Source organism: Aspergillus multicolor, assembly GCF_047715735.1.
Source record: "Aspergillus multicolor strain CBS 133.54 unplaced genomic scaffold BDW74scaffold_27, whole genome shotgun sequence".
Classification (NCBI taxonomy): Eukaryota; Fungi; Ascomycota; class Eurotiomycetes; order Eurotiales; family Aspergillaceae; genus Aspergillus; species Aspergillus multicolor.
The window spans coordinates 163264-179439 of NW_027395978.1; the positions used below are offsets into that span (position 1 = coordinate 163264).

Genomic DNA, 16176 nt, shown 5'->3' on the forward strand with positions numbered 1-16176 from the left:
CAGATGCAAATGATCAGGTGTGTTGCACAATCAACCTTGCTACTGCATGTGCGGACATGGATGGCGCATGGCAACTCTGCCGGGATTTGGATTACTATGCCGAAGCTATCTCGACATTGCATCATGTATTGACGTTGAGATCGAAAATGTTGATGAACAGACGGGGAATGCGGCAAATAAGGGGACAGAAAAAACAAATCCAGAGCTCGGGTCTTTTCTCTACAGCGGGACAAGCATAGATCTATAGCATGGCAAATATTGTCTGTGAAACAGTATGTTTGGATGGTATACGCCCAAAAAATTCCATAGCCGCCCTCGACGTGGCGTAAAAGTAATCGATCTATACAGGTACAACAGGTGGTGTTTATCAAGCCTTGGTCTTCCGCTTCACCTTTTCCACTAGTTTCTTCAAATCATCCGTGCCGTCTCCCGCTGAGGCGCTTTTCTTAGACCGCTGCTTCTGCTTCTTCGAATCACGGCTGAGGTCCTCCTCGTCGCCACGCTCATCCCTGTCCCTACGTCGTTTACGGCCCTCCTCGAGCAGGGCTTTCATGCCCGACGTAGCCTTGAACCGGGGGTTGGTAGGGTCGATCGCAAATTCGTGGTTCTGGAAGAGACGCGAGAATCGAGGGTCACTGACGTTCATTTCAAAATTGTCAGGAACCGCCTGAGCTGCCTCTTCCTTTCTCTTGCTCCTTCCCTTCTTCTTGCGAGCCTGCTTCTCGGCCTTGGCAATCTCGTTCATATCAAAGTGCCTCATTCCAGACTTGGCATCTTCGTCGTCCATCATCAGCAGTTCTAACTCTGCCCGTTTGGCTGCGGCGGCCGCTTCTTCGGCTGCACGCTCTGCCCGCTTCTTGCGTTTCTCCTCCTTGCGGCGAGCAGCAGTAGCCGCCTTGTCAGAAGGATCAAGGAAAAATGGATCGTTGAAGCCCTGGTCTTCTTCGTCTTCCTGTGCCTTATCTTCACCAGCGTCGTTCTTCTTGTCGTCATCAGCCTCGTCACCCTTGTTACCCTTCAATTTTTCCTTTCGTCGCTTCTTCCTCTCGCGCTCCTTGCGCAGGTATTTTTCAACGCTTGTCTCCTCGGGCTCGTTCTCGAAGATTGTGTCGCGGTTGGGCTCACCCGCCAAACCAGATGTGAAAGTCACCTCCATCTCACCAACAGGGCCATCGGACTTGGAGGCTGGAGCCGGCTCCGCACCCAGACCGAGAAGCGCTCGCATGCGTTTCCTCTCTTCCTCTTTCCCTGACGTCTTAGAACCTTCGCCCTTTGTGCCATCGATGATATCGACGTCTCCCTCCTCTTCATCGTCAGAGCTGTCACTCGCAAGGTAGGCCTTCAAGTCGTTCTCGTCAATGTCCTTCCGGCTACCTCGGAATGCCCGTGCCTGGGCTTCCTTGCGTGATTTGTCGTCCGCATCCCAAGTTAGCTTGACCTTGCTGTGCTGGAGAGCGTCTGTAACGAAGTCATTTGGCTGGTATCCATCCGGGATGCGTTCACATTCGTCTCGAGGCTGGTCGTCGGAGAAATCCGTGTCGTCAGGCACGAAACGGAGGTCGAAGAAATTAGCACTGGTCAAATATTCTGCGCCATCAACGTTGTCGTAAACATGCTTCGCGGCTTCCTTCGAAGAGAACGTCAGGATAGCATAGTAGTAGCGTAGTCGCTCCAACTGGTACTTCCGAAGTTGTGTAGTGTTGAATTCCTCGCCTTGATCCTCCTTCAGAATAGACTTCTTGATCTTCTCCTCCTCCTCTTCGGAATCGAGCTCTTCCTCTTCCTCGTCGCTCTCCTCGTCATCCTCATCCTCGTCTTGTGTAGCGAAAATCTCCCTGGGAGGTCCCTCCGTCTCCTCCTTCTCCATCCGCTCCTTCCCAAATTCACTCGGGTAGACGACAACCTTCGTCACTTTCCCACCGGCCGGCGTAAAGCTCGAAAACACAGCCATCAGATCCTCTGCCCGAATATTATCCCAGTCCAAATTGACCACTGCGATGCGATTCGTCACCTCTCCGATCGGCACATCCTCCCGCTGCTTATCGGGGAAATCCAGCTCCTCGCCCCCCAGAGCTTTCTCCTCTTCCTCTTCATCCTCATCCTCATCATCAGTCTCCTCTTCGGAAGACGACTCTGAGAAGCCTCCATCGCGCGCCGGATCATACCCGGCAGCTTTGCTGTCAGCCTTTTTCAGTTCTCTCAAGACCTCGTCATCGTCAATGCTGATTTTGTCGTCCTCCTCCTCTTCTTCATCGTCGTCATCTTCCTCGCCCTCATCATCGCCCAGGCGGTAGAATCGTTCCAAATGCTTCTTTGTGTCATCGCGCGCTAGCTTTCGGCCGTATCGGTCAACAGCGGCATTTCTCGAGAATTCCTTGTCGTGCAGGATATGCGCGAATCGTTTATCGAGCTTCACGTGGGTGTGTCGTTTGCTGGGGAGGCGGTAGCGAGGATCTGTTTGGATATTTGCGAATCGAGGATCGGCTATAAGTGAGTAGTGGAATTAGTTGCTATCTCTTCAACCCACTATCTTCGTTTGGGCTGATGTGGTACGTACTGATGACTGGGTCGGCGGCGGCTCGTTTCCCTCCGCTGCCTTTCTTGCTTTTCTTGCGGTCTGACATGATTGGGTGTCGCTGGCTGAGAAAACCATAGGCTAATAAGGACGAAAGGATACGCGAGTGCCAGGAATACCCAGCGAAAATCAACGAGTAATTTTGAGTTGAGACTCCTGGTTCTTGAAGGAAATGTTCGAGGCTTGATAATTTTTTGGGCGGCGGAACCACAGAATCTTCGGCGTCGGAGATAGTCCGTGCGTTCTGCTCCGGGCGTTCATCTGTACCAACAGTGTCGCACTCGGCATTGGCATATTAAAGAAAATGCTTGTCGTTCAATGAGTTTGTGATATTTACGAGCGCTCTATATATAATTGTCCCCGTCTATCTACAGGCTCAGCATCCAAAGTATCTGTTCTCCATCCATCGAGGCTCGCTCTCCTCTTCGATCCGTCCAACAATGACCTTCACGTGCGGGTATACGGCGCCCAACCGCTTGACACCTGACTGAACAGCCGCACAAGTTACGAAGATGATCTTTTCTTCCGCTACGCCATGGTCCATCAGCACACGGACGGCCATCAAGGCAGCTCCTCCACTTGACATCTGAGAATCCAGGAGCATGACAGTCGAGTGCTGCTCGATGCCAGGAGGCAACTTGAGATAATGCAGTTGAGGCTCCTCATTGGCCTCGTTAGTCCGGATAAGTACACGGCCGGTGACACAGTCAGGGATCGTCCGTTTCAGGGCGGTTTCTAGGCATGAGCCTCCTCGCAGAATAGCAACCGCTGATACAATGCCTTCCTGGTTCAGGCCATTGTAGAAAGTATTCTTAGGAGTTTCTACCTCCCTAGGAGTGTACGACGTAAAGTCAAGTGCCCTATATCTGTTGTTAGCCAGATCTGCCAATGTACCAGGGGTAGATGTTAGGGCTTACTTTTCAATCAGCAGAGCAGCCAGCCTATCGAAATAGAACACAAAGTCGACCTGCTCAGTGTCAGGATTCTGAAGGATAGTGTTGATTCCAGTTGATTGAGGTGTCTGTGGCATCATAACGACATTAGGCGACAGCTGTTCCTCGGACGCAATGCGCCGGAGCTCTTGGAGAGTTGCACTGTGCTTTTCAGACTTTTCTTCGAGCGTGCGCTGTATATGTTGTACAACCATGCCTTACTCGTTAGCTTGACAGAACCAAAGAGGGGAGAAAGCTTACCAATCGCTGTCTTATTTTCGATGCCTCGGGGAATGATGATATCTGAGGGTTTATTTAGTACGAGATCCTTGTCAGGAAACAATTCAACGAAATGATTATGCTCACCTGATACTGATCTCTGAGGCTCAACAAACTTCTTATATGACGGCTTCACGAAATTGAACCATTGCTTAATGATTCCATCAATATCTCGACCTCTTTCCTTGACATCGCGGAGGACTGGTTGAGGCTCTGTCAGAAAACTGACCGATTTTGAACTGGAGATACTCACCTCTACGGCCTAAACAGACGTCCATGTCCGCTTCTACGAAGATCTTGAAATAAACGTAAGCTCAATGATGGCCTCCCAGTCAAGGAATGGGGGCATACTTTGACGTCTAGAAGTTCCATGATTCTGGGATCATGTAACGCGAGAATACCCTCGAGGATCAGGACATGGGGAGAGTAGAGGGGGGTAGTATGAGCTTGTCGCTGATGCTCGACAAACGAATAGACAGGAATGTCTACCTTCTTTCTTTCAGGCAGCCGGAAGTGTCAGTCACAAGAAGAGCATCATCGGTTATCGACAAATCGAGCAGTACGAGTCGGGGAGACCTGGCTACTATACCCTAGTTTAAGATCTCTAAGACACTGCACCAGGACATCGAAATCAATCGAGTCTGGGCTGTCAAAATCAAACTCGTTTGCATGAGCTTTGGCATGGTCCTCCGGGTTCAATGTCTTGTAGAATGAATCCTGCAAAGTGTTAGACCTCATAAATCAGATGGCTAAATTGGGGTCCATTTCTAGTTGGATTCGTTCGATCATGGTACCATTACGAGAATGACCACCCAGGGCAAATTCAACGACTTCACAATCTCCATGGCTACCGAAGTCTTTCCAGAGCCGGAACTGCCAGCAATTCCGATAATGCTCAAGTCCGCCCATGGCGGAGAGTAGCACCTGTCCGACTTGGTGGCAGCAGAGTAGACTGGCCCGATCGACTCCATGTTGCCTACTGTTCCTGGAGATCTAGGAATAACAGGGAAGTATGGGATCAGGATTTGAGTAGGCAACAGGGGTCGATCCAGTGAAAGTCGATCCGATAAGGCTGCAAGTGCAGAGATCCATGTCACTCGACGGTGCGATGAGGCTAAAACATTTTAAGCGGTATATCGTCCGAATATGGTTTAGTGGCTTTTTGTTCTTCAGCTCGAGTATTGTTCTTGATACGCGGCAGCGTTCTTAAATATTTTCTTTTCAGTTGTCTATGCTGGCCACTAAGCAGCTTCTGCTCACATTCCGTTACTGATATATCCTCAAGTCTCTTTCCAGGTCAACGTCCCAGTTGGACTCGCTGCATCAGGGCATGCGAGAAACACTTGAGCCAATCAGGACTAGCGCTGGGGCGTGACCTTCGCTTGCGGATGCTGATGGGTCCCCACGTGACAAGCTCCTCTTCGTCTTGCTTTTCCTCTTCTTCCGCCTGCTCTTTTTCTTCTTCCTTTCTTCTCCTCGACAAACTCATGGCACCCGGCTGGGAAGCTTTCCATCTTCACAGGCGGCCTATGATTCAGCTCCAGGGCACTTGATAGTCCCAGCAATCCCTCACCCGTCGTGCAATCATGTCTGCTACTAATTACGTATGCCTCTCGGCGCCTGGTGCATCCGTGTTTGCCGGTTTTTAACACGGGCAGCAGGTGTCTCCCACTTCTTCAACATCAACGCCAACATGGCACCACTTCGAGCGCAAAGTCGACGAGGTCAAGCCATCCAAAACGTACGTTGCCCTTTTTCTCAACCGCCCCGCGCTTTCATGATGCTTTCTTATTCAAGTTGGGAATCTCTCTGAAAAAAATACTTGAGGAGAACATAATAACTTGTGTTTCTGATACTCTGCCGATCATGTCTTTGGTTCAACAAGCATTGATTGTTGTCCGGTTGCTGACATCTCAAAAAGTGATATGAACAGATTGGTTATGGACTACCTCGTCACTAACGGCTATCCAGCTGCTGCGCAGAAATTTGCGCTCGAAGCCAACATTCAACAAGTGGACGTCGAATCAATCCAAGAACGGGTTGAAATTCGCACGGCCATCTATTCTGGGAATATCCAGTCTGCCATCGAGAAGATCAATGAGCTCAATCCTCAGGTAAGAACCACACTATACCCCTGCTCCACCATCACCATGCCATTTTGTTATGATTATACCAAGTTTCATGCACCACTCAGAACACCCTTCTGGGTTTTGTTGATAAACAAACATCTTCAGTCCTCAGTATGAACAACAACCACGACAATATTGCCTTTGCTCATGTCATTACTTGGCTTGACCTTGTGCTAATTGCTCAATGCAGATTTTAGATGAAAACCCGTCGCTTCATTTTGCGCTCCTACGCTTGCAGCTTGTGGAATTGATCCGCTCCTGCTCGCTTAACCCCGATGGAGACATCACACCAGCCCTCGAGTTTGCTACCTCGCAGCTCGCTCCTCGGGCCCCAACAAACCCCCAGTTCCTTGAAGACCTTGAGAAGACCCTTGCGCTTCTCATCTTCCCCAAGGAAAACCTAACCCCATCGCTAGCACCTCTTCTCCATTCCGATCTACGTAGGGACATATATGCCAAGGTCAATGCAGCTATCCTGCAAGACCAAGGCGCTCGTACAGAAGCCCTGTTGTGCGACTTTGCTAGGTTATACGCCTGGGCGGAGCAAAAAGCCCGAGAGGCTAAGAAGGATATCCCCGACAAGCTGGATCTTGGACTCGGGGAATCCAGCAATAGTAATTCTACCCGGGACACCACGGCGAACCCTCAGAATGGCGCCTCTAACGACACTGTAATGACCAACAACGGGGACGTTGATCCGATGATCTCATGACGGGCTGGACCTGTCATGGGGGGTATATATCATATTCATATCGCGATACTCTCCACTGCCTGCATGTTATGCTTAAGCGTCGGCGTTTGGAAGCGATGTTGAGAATAATGTCGGCGTTGACTATTCATCATTCCGCTAGAACATAATCTGACTCACTTCGACTTGAGAATACCGTCTCCATCTCCGACTCGTGGCCCGCAAATGGTCATGTCGTATGGGCTGTATGATTTATCCTACCCGTCGCCGCACATAGTCAATTATCAATACTATGCCCTTCGCGCACACTATACGTCTCACGTATGTTTATTTTCATGTAGCTGGTAAACCCTCTCGATTCTTCATCCGGACAGACCTGAAGTAAAAGCAAAATGATTGCAAGAGAACTTATCAACAGCACCACCGTCCACCAGCATCAAATATATATATTTACCACTCCAACATCCAGTAACCGCATGTCTACATTATTATCCGCAATTGACAAGCTAAACATAGACCTTGTAGTAAGATATATCGTTACTAAAAGAAGTCAATATTATATCGTTTGGAAATAATTTTGAGAAATCTATAATTGCCAGCCATCGTCCCAAATGCTTCAAAAAGAATTCAACAACGCATAGATCATCTCTAGCTAATCGCACAAGGCAGGAACACCATCGAACTATGAGTCTCAAGAACTAGATCCTCCCAGAAGATATATACGATAGGAGACCCAGAAAATGGAGCAAAAATTATCATGCTTTGCGCCTCATGGTCAAGCCTAAAGGTTTAGATTAGAAGCTCATGAGGTCTAATGGTTCAAAATGTCGTTAGTTAATGATGCGGAGGTAGCAAAAAAAAAAAAAAAAACTTTAAATTTCACGGGTCTAGCCCGTGGAAAAAAAAAACACTCTACCTAATTATATATAGGCCCTGCTAAAAAAAAAAAAAAAAAAAAAGGAAAAAGGAAAAAAAAGGAAAATAATGAGACATACCTCTGCCAAAGAGAGCCCTCTTAGCCCAGTCCATAGCAAGCATTACGCGCGTCCGCAGACTAACGCTCTCAGCGAAGTAGACACTGCGCCAGAGATACATAGCCAGAACTCCACCTCCAAAGTTATATCCGCCGAAATCGAAGATAGCGGCGTTGCTGATGTACGCCAAACTACCGAGGTGCTTGTAGTTGAAGGCCTTGTAGACAGCCTCATCCATGTCACCGTAGTCAATCTGATTGGCCTGCAAGCCAGGCATGGCTGCTGCGATCTTGGTGAGTTTGCGGCCGAGATATTGGCCTTGTTGGTTGGCGCGTTGAGCGGTGGCAGGGAGAGAGGTGAGTTTAGTGTCAATTTGGTGTAGGAGTTCGGAGAGTTCTTCGAAGTCTAGGGTGCCGGAGTGGTCTTTGTCGTATTGCTCAAAGAGTCTATCAAGGCGACGGAGGTGGTTGGAGGCCTGGGGGAAGCGCTTCTTGACGCGGGCGGCAACGTCGCGCCATTCGCGAAAGGTGAGGTGAACCTTCTGGGGGTCTTTGCCCTTTTCCCAGGCGATGGTACGGAGGAAGGAGAGGATGTGGTCGGCGATCTTGTTTTGAACAGTGGCGCAGTCTCCTATAGCGTATACGTCGCCGAGGGGAGCACCAATGACACGGAGGTGGGAATCAGTTTCTAGGGCGTGCTTATTGTTTTGAGAGTCGAGCTTGTCGGCGAGCTTTGTGCAGAGAACCGCACGGGCTGATCTGCTGATTAGCAGACTTGCCTATAGGAAACGCCAGATGCGTCGCTTACCAACACCAGTTGACCAAAGACAGAAACCCATGGGAATTTCTTTGGTTACTGTCTTACCGTCTTCAACCTGGGTGAAGACGACCCTGTCCTCACGAACTTCCTTTACTCTAGCGTTTGTCAAGACATCAACGTCATCTCGCGCAAACCGAGACTATCTTCATAAGCCGAAATTCAAGAAACCTTTGGGCGGAACCAACTGCTCACCTCTGCGAACTTTGAAAGAGCCTCGTCGTATGTGTTTAGGATGTGGCTGCGACTCTGGATAATATGAACGGAGATCTCGTTTCTCAGGATTTTAGGGAATGAATAAAGCAGATCCTCATTGAGGAGATCGAAGAGCTCTGATGCGAACTCAACACCAGTTGGGCCACCACCGCAGACAACGAAGGACAGCAGACGTTTGCGCTCCTCGTCAGTAGTGGTCGGTAAACAAGCTAGTTCCATGTTATCGAGCACTTGGTTCTTGATCCGGCGGGCATCATCGATGGTCTTCAAGAAATGGCAGTTGTCAAGACCCTTCACACCATGAGGGTTCGTAACGCAACCTGGGTAGAGTAGCTAATTAGCACATGTCTCTCAACACCCGGGATTTATAGCCTTACCAACACCAATGACAAGCTTATCGTACGGGAGGTAAAACTGCTCTTCCTCCCCTTTGTTATTGATCTGTGTAATCTCGACTAGCTTCTCCGAGAAGTCAACATCCACTGCCTCACCCTTGAGGAAATGCCCGTGAACCCGCTGAACAATCCGACGGACAGGTTCGACAAGTGACCTCAAGCCAAGCGTTCCAACAGTCGCCGATGGAAGCATAGGCGTGAACAGGAAATAGTTTGTCGGAGACACCACGGTAACATGGTAATCGTCAGGGTTAAGCTCTTTGAGTAGCGCGATACTGCCCCAACCTGTACCTAAGATTACCAGCCGGGGCTTATCCTTCTGAGCCTGCATTGCCTCAGAATCATCATCACCGATCAGAACTTCTGCAATTGGTAAGTTCTTGGGCCCTCCGCGACGGGGATTGAGAGCCAATTCCGAGACCGGGATCGCCTCAGCGCTTGATGTCTCGCGGTACGTAGTCGCATCGTAGATGAAGAAGGCCACCACAGCCGCACTACTCATGACAATGAAGAAGCCGCAGTATGCAAACGTCGTGACTATTATGTTTTTTATCCTGAATTTCCGGGTAATTCCATCCTCTTTTGTTGGTGCGGTGGAACTGTGTCGGACCGTATATTGAGGGTTGAAGAAGGCACGCGAAGCTAGGCATTGTGGTACAGGTTTGCGAGGAGTGTGATATGCTGATCGTCCGGCAGTTAATCTAGATATTGAGGAGTTTGAGGCGTTCAATCTTCTGTAAGGGAGTCCGATCCTTCTGAGCACGAGGGCGTCCGGACGACCCGCGCGTAGCGCAGCGCTCATGGCTAACGCAGAATGTAAAGAGGGAACGACGTGGCCGGGAGGTGGTGACGGTCAACGTCCCAAGGATCAGAGGTAAGGCGGAGATTGAGGAGCAATGAAAAGAGTGAAGAAGAGAAAGTTGAGATGAAGCACGAGCTGTCAAGAGTTCTGGCGGACGGTTAGAGCGGTTCCAGTTCCTTGAGGAGCGTAACGTCATTCTGCCGCTGTCCAAGACCCCAAGCATTCTGGCCGGCCCACCTCATCGCTATACTAGCCTGAAGCCGTTAGTCCTTAGGACGACAAATCGCCGATTACGTGAATTTACCCAAGATCTGCCTCCAGGGTGGCCGGCATCCGGCATGGACTGACCTCAATTTGCTTCTGTATGCATAAAAACCCACTGCAGAGCACCCGGGTTTCATCTCCGCAAAAGCAACTATACTTGATCCAGCGTCTCGGTATAACCTCCACGAGTTCAACTATAGCGCTTCATGGTATGTCCACTTTCCGCCCATCAATTGAGCCGAAGATCCGTGAACACCTGAGAGATGATAGGCATACAGATTCTGCGGAACGACTATCACATTAACTGACTTGAAGGGGGTATAAATGATGGATTAAAAGAACACTAGTAAATATAAAGAACCCATCAAAGATACTAGAACGACGGCACTGGGCCACATAACGCTGAAGGCAAGGCGATCCCACGCCATGATAAAAAGGAAATGCCGAATACAAGCCCTGCCTGTCTCCTCGAACGCCGTTTTTCGCTTGCCCAATATGCACCGTCTAAATACAATTGTAGAAAACAACCAAAATACAATAATGTATGTAGGTCTCGCCTACTCCCAGTCCGCATCTTCATCCGGTGTGGCACTCGCGCTACTTCGCTTCTTTGCGGACCCGGACTTTCGGCCTCGGGGTCGTTTCGGCGGATTTTGACTCGACATGGAGCCCTTGCGCTTGGCCGGGCGTTGACCAGCAACCCAGGTTGCGCCAGGGTCATCACCCTCAGCAGCTGCGTTAAGACTGTCTCCTTCGGCATCATCGTCATCTCCTATCTTGAACTCCTCGTCAATTGAAAGTAAGGTGGCAAATTCACGGCATTTCTCAATCATGCTCTCCTGACTGTCAAGGGACGACATATTTCGGGCGATGGCCTCCCAAAACCTATCCCCATTGACACCCTGTACCTTTGTGGCGGACTTGTTCAGCTCTTTCGCATTGGCCTTTGCGTTGTTTCGGACGTGAGCCGCGACCCCATACAAGCGTCGAAGGTGTGTTCGTGCCTCCCATAACATAGAAAGCGATGCAGCCGCAACTGTAAGATGTCGCAAGATTGCTGCGTTGATATTTTGCAATGGCAGATCACTGGTAGCTGTGGACGTCTCGTCTCCCGGAGCTTCCTGCTTGGGCGGGAATATCTCGGACTCAATTGTGTGAGCTACAATTGTTCCTGTTGCTGAGACAACGCGCTCCATGGAGCCGAGAGTCGCCACAAGTTCCGCAAGCTGGTTATAATCGAAGAACGCCAAGTTCTGAGAGATAAAGCGAGCAAGCAGAAGTTGCTCTGGCGGGTTGCCGCTAGAATCGAGTTTCTTCAATTCGAAATTCACTTTGGAACAGAGGTTGGAAAGGAATTTCTTCTGGTACCGACTGTTGCTGATTTTGACGATGTCGAAAAGAGGTGCTAGCTTGGCAACATATGGACGGGCCGTGGCACCAGCTGAATCACCAACGACGTCGCGTTGGTAGTAAAAGGCCTCCTGGACTGCACGCATGTACTCCCTCTCGAACATGGATTCGTACTGCTGATGGAGCATCTTATGCGTCTCGTACGCGACCTTGGCTATAGCCGGGACGGTAGATGTCTCCAAGGAGACCAGAACCCCTGCACATTCTTTCGGATGCACTAGACCTTGCCGATTGATACTAGCGATAAGTTCAATGGCGGTCAAGCCGTACGAGTCTTGCCGAGATTGCGCAACCCGAAGCATATTCTTCAAAAAGTGCTGGGCGATCAACGCAGCAGCTCCGTCGTTGTCGCTCGCCTTCAAAGACCCGCCTAATCTAGTCGTGTTTTGCTGGTCCGCGGCCTCGGAGGCGGGGACTATGGACTTTTCTGCCTTACCTTCGTGCATTGCGAAGAAATCCGCGAAGGACTTCAACACGATATTTTGAAGACTGGGGTTATCTTCCGCAAACACAGCTGCAAGGACACGTCTTGATTCTTCTCGACCAAAATGCGCAGGCCATGATTGGCAGATAGAGCCCAAACTTTCCAGAGCCATTATGCGCACCTCAAGTGGCTGCTTTGACACGGTGAATGGGATAATTGAGTCAACCATTAGACCAGCTACGGAACCGCCTTTCCAAGCCGGGAACGCGTTCTTGAAGTGTGGTTCATATTTCTCAAGATCACAATGTCGGCCGACACAGCCAGCTATTCGGATATAGCTCTTTGCCCTCGCAAGAACTGCAGCATTGTTGCTGCTAGAGAGGTCAATATTTCTATATTGCTGTATTGGCTTCAGAACGGAGATTGTGAGTTTCACGAGACGGTCCGTGTTCTGTAGAACACCGTTGATAGTCCAGAGACAAGCCATGACTTCGTTGAGCTCCGCCCGCGCGAGTTTAGCCACGCTCTTGAAAAGGTCATTTTGAACATCCTTCAAGAGCGTTGTATGTGAGTTCGACAGGTATGGTAGAACACATCGATAGATGATGACCACAGAACGGAACAAGAACAGGTCCTCCGCTGTAGCAAGGTTTCCAATATAAGGATGTAGGGCGTCCAACTGATCTGGGCGAAGAGATTTCGGGTTCACCTTCGCAAAAACCGTCATAGTTTGCAGCAAAGCTTGTTGAAACTCCTTCCTCGAATCACTGCCCTCGATCAGTTTCTCAAACATAGTGGCAACCATAGCCTTGCACACTTTTAAATTCAAAGAGGCTGACTTGGAGGATTCAGATAGCAGCTTTCCTAGGCATGAGCCCAGTGCCTCTAGAGCCGTATCGCTTCTTTGCACCAAGTGGACGAAGAGCGTGACTCTTTCTGCAAGCCCAACCTTCAGCCTTGGATCATCTTGAGCAGAGTCTGTCAAATCGTGGAACGGAGTGAGCCAGATCTCCTCAAATGTCTGACGCGCCAATGTTGCCACACCTTCTTCTAGGTCAACAGTTCGCTGGAGAAAGCTGTCCAAGATAGCCATCTTCAATTCGACACGTGACGTTTTCAGGTAGATATCCTTCATCAACCCAATGCAGCGTTTTCGAACCCCTGCTGCTGCGTCGCCAGCACAGGCTAGAATAGCTCTACAGCCGTCCTCCTCGAGGTTCGGCTTCAAAACAATGCATTTGGCGATCAATGATAATGCAGAATCGCGGACCATGGGCGAAGCATCTGTTGCACATCGAAGAATCACGCGCATGACCGAGGCATCTCTATCAAGAAGACTAGGGTCTTTCTCAAGCATGTAGATCACACTCTTTAGACTGCGACTTCGAACTTTGGCTTGGTCACTCGTGATCGAGCTGAGAAGAACTTTCAAAATGGTATCGAAAGCTTTGCAGAAGCTTGAGTTCAGGACTGTTAAGACGTAGGCGAATTTTCCTTGAGCAGTGGAAACCTTGTCAAATGTCCTGAGACTAGAGTTAGACCTGGTAAACAACAGATTGTGGGATCAGTAGGTACCTGTTTGTCTCCAGCCACCGCGAATCAGAGAAGATCTTCGCGAAAAGATGTACTGCGTCCTCGGTTTCATCATCGTAGGTAACCTCATCCTTGTCTTCTGAGTTGTAGTAGACAGAGCAGAAAGTCTTTGCCCACTGTGTAAGAAAGAAGCCTCGCGCACTGGCAAGTTGCCAATTGTTCGAGTTGGTATCATTGAGGAAATACTCGAGCGTCACTCGGTACGGGCCTTTTGGAGCCACGAGATCTTGAGGATGTAGAGCACGATTCGAGTAATCTTCGAACAGTTGCTTCAAAGAGTCTGTAAGCTCAGTTTCCGACTCCTCCATGGACGGAAGGAGATGATGGGCAGTGGAAGTCAGATCAGAGATAGCGGAGCCCATCCAACCCAGTAGCTCCAAAGCCATGCTCTTTGCTGTGGCGGGGCTTTTGTCGAGGTCCGCGATGCTAACCATATGAGATGCCATGATACGTAAGAGCAATTCTGCAGCAGGCCAGTCCGTAGAGCCTAGGACGCCGATCAAGTCCTCAGTGAAAAGGTCAAGAATATTTCGGTATGGTTGGTCACCGGTTTTTGTGGACGTCATTGCTCGTTGGACAATGAATTTGATAATATACTGAGCGCTTCGCAGAGCATTATCGTACAGATTATTGACCTTCGCAGCCAAACGCGCTAATGATATGTCAGACTGATCATCACTGTCATCCATAGACACGTTATCCTCTTCAGATTCATCGTTCTCGTCTTCTGATTTGACAGCCTTACGCTTCGTTGACTTAGGAGAAGGAGTGTCTAAGGCAGTGGTCTGCACAAGCTGCATAACCAGCGCAGTTAGCAGTTGGATATTCTTGCCGTCAGCAAGCTTGAACTGTCTGGCACTTTGTCGGGTGGATGGAAGTTTTTCTAGGGAGACTAGGATCTCGTCGAGAATGAAGGCGCGCTGAGACGGATATTTCGAAAATATCTTTGCGAGAACGTCCATAGCCCCTCGCCGAACAGATTCATATTTCTGGCTACCCACGGCGGAATCCTTTTCCGTGTGCGAATTCTCGACAAAGATCAGTTTCGCGGCGAAGAATTCGGTGGCGGTAATTGCTCCTTCTGAGACATCGATTCGGGCCAAAAAGCCAGCGAAAAGGCTCAGGACCTTTTTGCTTTGCTGTATCACGCTTCCAATGACACGCTTTTGGAGAGAACAAAGCTCGAAGAGTTTCCCATCTTTACCACCCGGGCGTGCTTCAACAGCGGGTATGATGCAGTGGTCGAAGACCTGATTGAGGAGATTTGGAATTGCTTCAATCAAATCCTCTTGACAGAGGTCCCTTTCCGTCTGTGAGCCCGACATGGTCTGTAAAAGAGTGTTGACCGCCAGGAGGGCGTTCTGCATATCGTCCAATTTCTTCAACCAGTCCTGAGTTGCTAATTCGTCCGACGCATCTTCTAGTCTCAAATCAGGCGTCTGTGCAGCAAGTATAGACCTTTCACAGAGCTTCTGTATGCGCATGAGATGATCCAAGGGGATGTCTTGGAGCCTATTAAAGCTCACTACCTTCTTCATGGCCTTTTGCAATCGCGCATGGGAATCTGTAGATAGTATCGGCCCACTAACTTCTAGCGACTGAAACGAAGTGAAGACCATGTTCGGCTTATCTGGAGCTGTATCGGATATCCCTGGGTCGCATTGGTCTTCTGATTCAAAGATCTCATGGAGAATATCCTGTAGCCTGACAAGAGCAGCATCCGCTTCCTCTTTCTGAGCTCTAAGGCGAATAGACGTTAGGTTGTCATCTCCACTAGCGCTGTGGTTCCTCTTCTTCGGAGCAATGTATGTATGATCGGCGTTCGGCAGAGGCTTTACTGGTATCACGACAGAGAGCTGACTCGCGGGCTGAGTAGGCTGGTTGGGAGTACTGGGAACGATCTTATGGTTCTTAGGAGGTTTGTATTTGGATTTCTTCAGCGGGGTTCCAATATCCGTGTCTGATGGTGTAGGATCTATAACCTGTAAGCTCAAGCCAAGCATCGTGTAAACAAGGGTAGAGCAGTCGCACATCGATACGCGATATCGGTAGAGTCCAGCATCATTTTGGCAAAGGGCCCAAGGTGGTTGCTGCTGGGAACTGGTCCGCGGGGGGCATTCAGTGACGGTGGGGGGTTCCGGTTTCCTGTCGGAAGTTTAAATTTACTTGACAGTTGGGTATTATGTTAGCATCAACTCAACGCATATATATGAAGCTCGCTCACAATTCAGTCAATTGCTCGCCGTCCAGTAAATGTTGTAGGTATTCTCGGGAGGTCTCTAAACGGCTCGATTCGTGACGTCCTGATCGGATATCGTCGTTGAGATCATTCAGCGCACTGCGGCCGGACTGAAGGATATGATTGATTGATGTCGTAGTAGGAGGGCGACCGACATCCGGGCGTATGATGCAATCTATAGAAAATGAATGCTTTAGTCCAATGTTCACATAGCTCTCTGAGACTCTCGTCCTAACTCACCTAGACCGAATACCGGCGCGCTGTACATGGGGGAGTACTGCAGCGCCTCTTCCACAGCTAAGGGTCTCTCCCGACGCTGCGTCTGCCCCCTAGCAAGTCCCGCTTGCGCCTGAGCATGGCTATTTATGACGACCTGAACGGCCGGACGCAAGTTGGGATCCATGGCAGTGGTCCCTTAAAGAGAACTGCAGATCGAGTGA

General features: G+C 49.7%; 4 protein-coding genes across 4 annotated transcripts; 1 reads left to right on the plus strand and 3 right to left on the minus strand.

Annotated features, from left to right (window-relative positions):
• Nucleotides 1-367: 367 nt before the first annotated feature.
• BDW74DRAFT_169854 (pre-rRNA-processing protein ESF1) lies at nucleotides 368-4757 on the minus strand (the record flags this gene model as incomplete). The annotated part of the gene is made up of 13 exons (XM_073727066.1): nucleotides 368-607; nucleotides 641-1458; nucleotides 1504-1516; nucleotides 1550-1957; nucleotides 1991-2484; nucleotides 3059-3435; nucleotides 3493-3724; nucleotides 3769-3810; nucleotides 3874-3987; nucleotides 4040-4082; nucleotides 4138-4282; nucleotides 4376-4503; nucleotides 4581-4757. The coding sequence occupies 13 exons, from the start codon at nucleotides 4755-4757 to the stop codon at nucleotides 368-370; spliced, it is 3231 nt and encodes a 1076-aa protein (XP_073580609.1).
• A 516-nt stretch (nucleotides 4758-5273) lies between these two features.
• BDW74DRAFT_159114 (uncharacterized protein) lies at nucleotides 5274-7143 on the plus strand. The gene is made up of 4 exons (XM_073725421.1): nucleotides 5274-5390; nucleotides 5448-5527; nucleotides 5708-5900; nucleotides 6106-7143. Exons 1-4 carry the CDS (start codon nucleotides 5373-5375, stop codon nucleotides 6625-6627), a joined length of 813 nt encoding a protein of 270 aa, XP_073580610.1. The 5' UTR covers nucleotides 5274-5372; the 3' UTR covers nucleotides 6628-7143.
• A 144-nt stretch (nucleotides 7144-7287) lies between these two features.
• BDW74DRAFT_67526 (putative NADH-ubiquinone oxidoreductase 64 kDa subunit) lies at nucleotides 7288-9946 on the minus strand. Its single transcript, XM_073733422.1, has 5 exons — nucleotides 8987-9946; nucleotides 8589-8929; nucleotides 8385-8535; nucleotides 7599-8330; nucleotides 7288-7414 (listed from the first exon to the last, which is right to left on the minus strand). Exons 1-5 carry the CDS (start codon nucleotides 9804-9806, stop codon nucleotides 7398-7400), a joined length of 2061 nt encoding a protein of 686 aa, XP_073580611.1. The 5' UTR covers nucleotides 9807-9946; the 3' UTR covers nucleotides 7288-7397.
• A 681-nt stretch (nucleotides 9947-10627) lies between these two features.
• On the minus strand, nucleotides 10628-16139 carry BDW74DRAFT_181326 (putative sister chromatid cohesion protein Mis4; the record flags this gene model as incomplete). The annotated part of the gene is made up of 5 exons (XM_073729999.1): nucleotides 10628-13427; nucleotides 13480-15472; nucleotides 15529-15662; nucleotides 15722-15911; nucleotides 15977-16139. The coding sequence occupies 5 exons, from the start codon at nucleotides 16137-16139 to the stop codon at nucleotides 10628-10630; spliced, it is 5280 nt and encodes a 1759-aa protein (XP_073580612.1).
• Between the last annotated feature and the right edge of the window lie 37 nt (nucleotides 16140-16176).

Bases quoted from the DNA above. Each gene is read 5' to 3' on its own strand.
- BDW74DRAFT_159114 (XM_073725421.1), top strand. The intron at 5,528-5,707 runs GTACGTTGCCCT...CATCTCAAAAAG, and splicing joins GAGGTCAAGCCATCCAAAAC to TGATATGAACAGATTGGTTA. The intron at 5,901-6,105 runs GTAAGAACCACA...TGCTCAATGCAG, and splicing joins TCAATGAGCTCAATCCTCAG to ATTTTAGATGAAAACCCGTC.
- BDW74DRAFT_67526 (XM_073733422.1), bottom strand. From the start codon at position 9,806: ATGAGCGCTGCGCTACGCGCGGGTCGTCCGGACGCCCTCGTGCTCAGA. The intron at 8,536-8,588 runs GTGAGCAGTTGG...TTATGAAGATAG, and splicing joins CTCTTTCAAAGTTCGCAGAG to TCTCGGTTTGCGCGAGATGA. The intron at 8,331-8,384 runs GTAAGCGACGCA...TCAGCAGATCAG, and splicing joins TCTTTGGTCAACTGGTGTTG to CCCGTGCGGTTCTCTGCACA.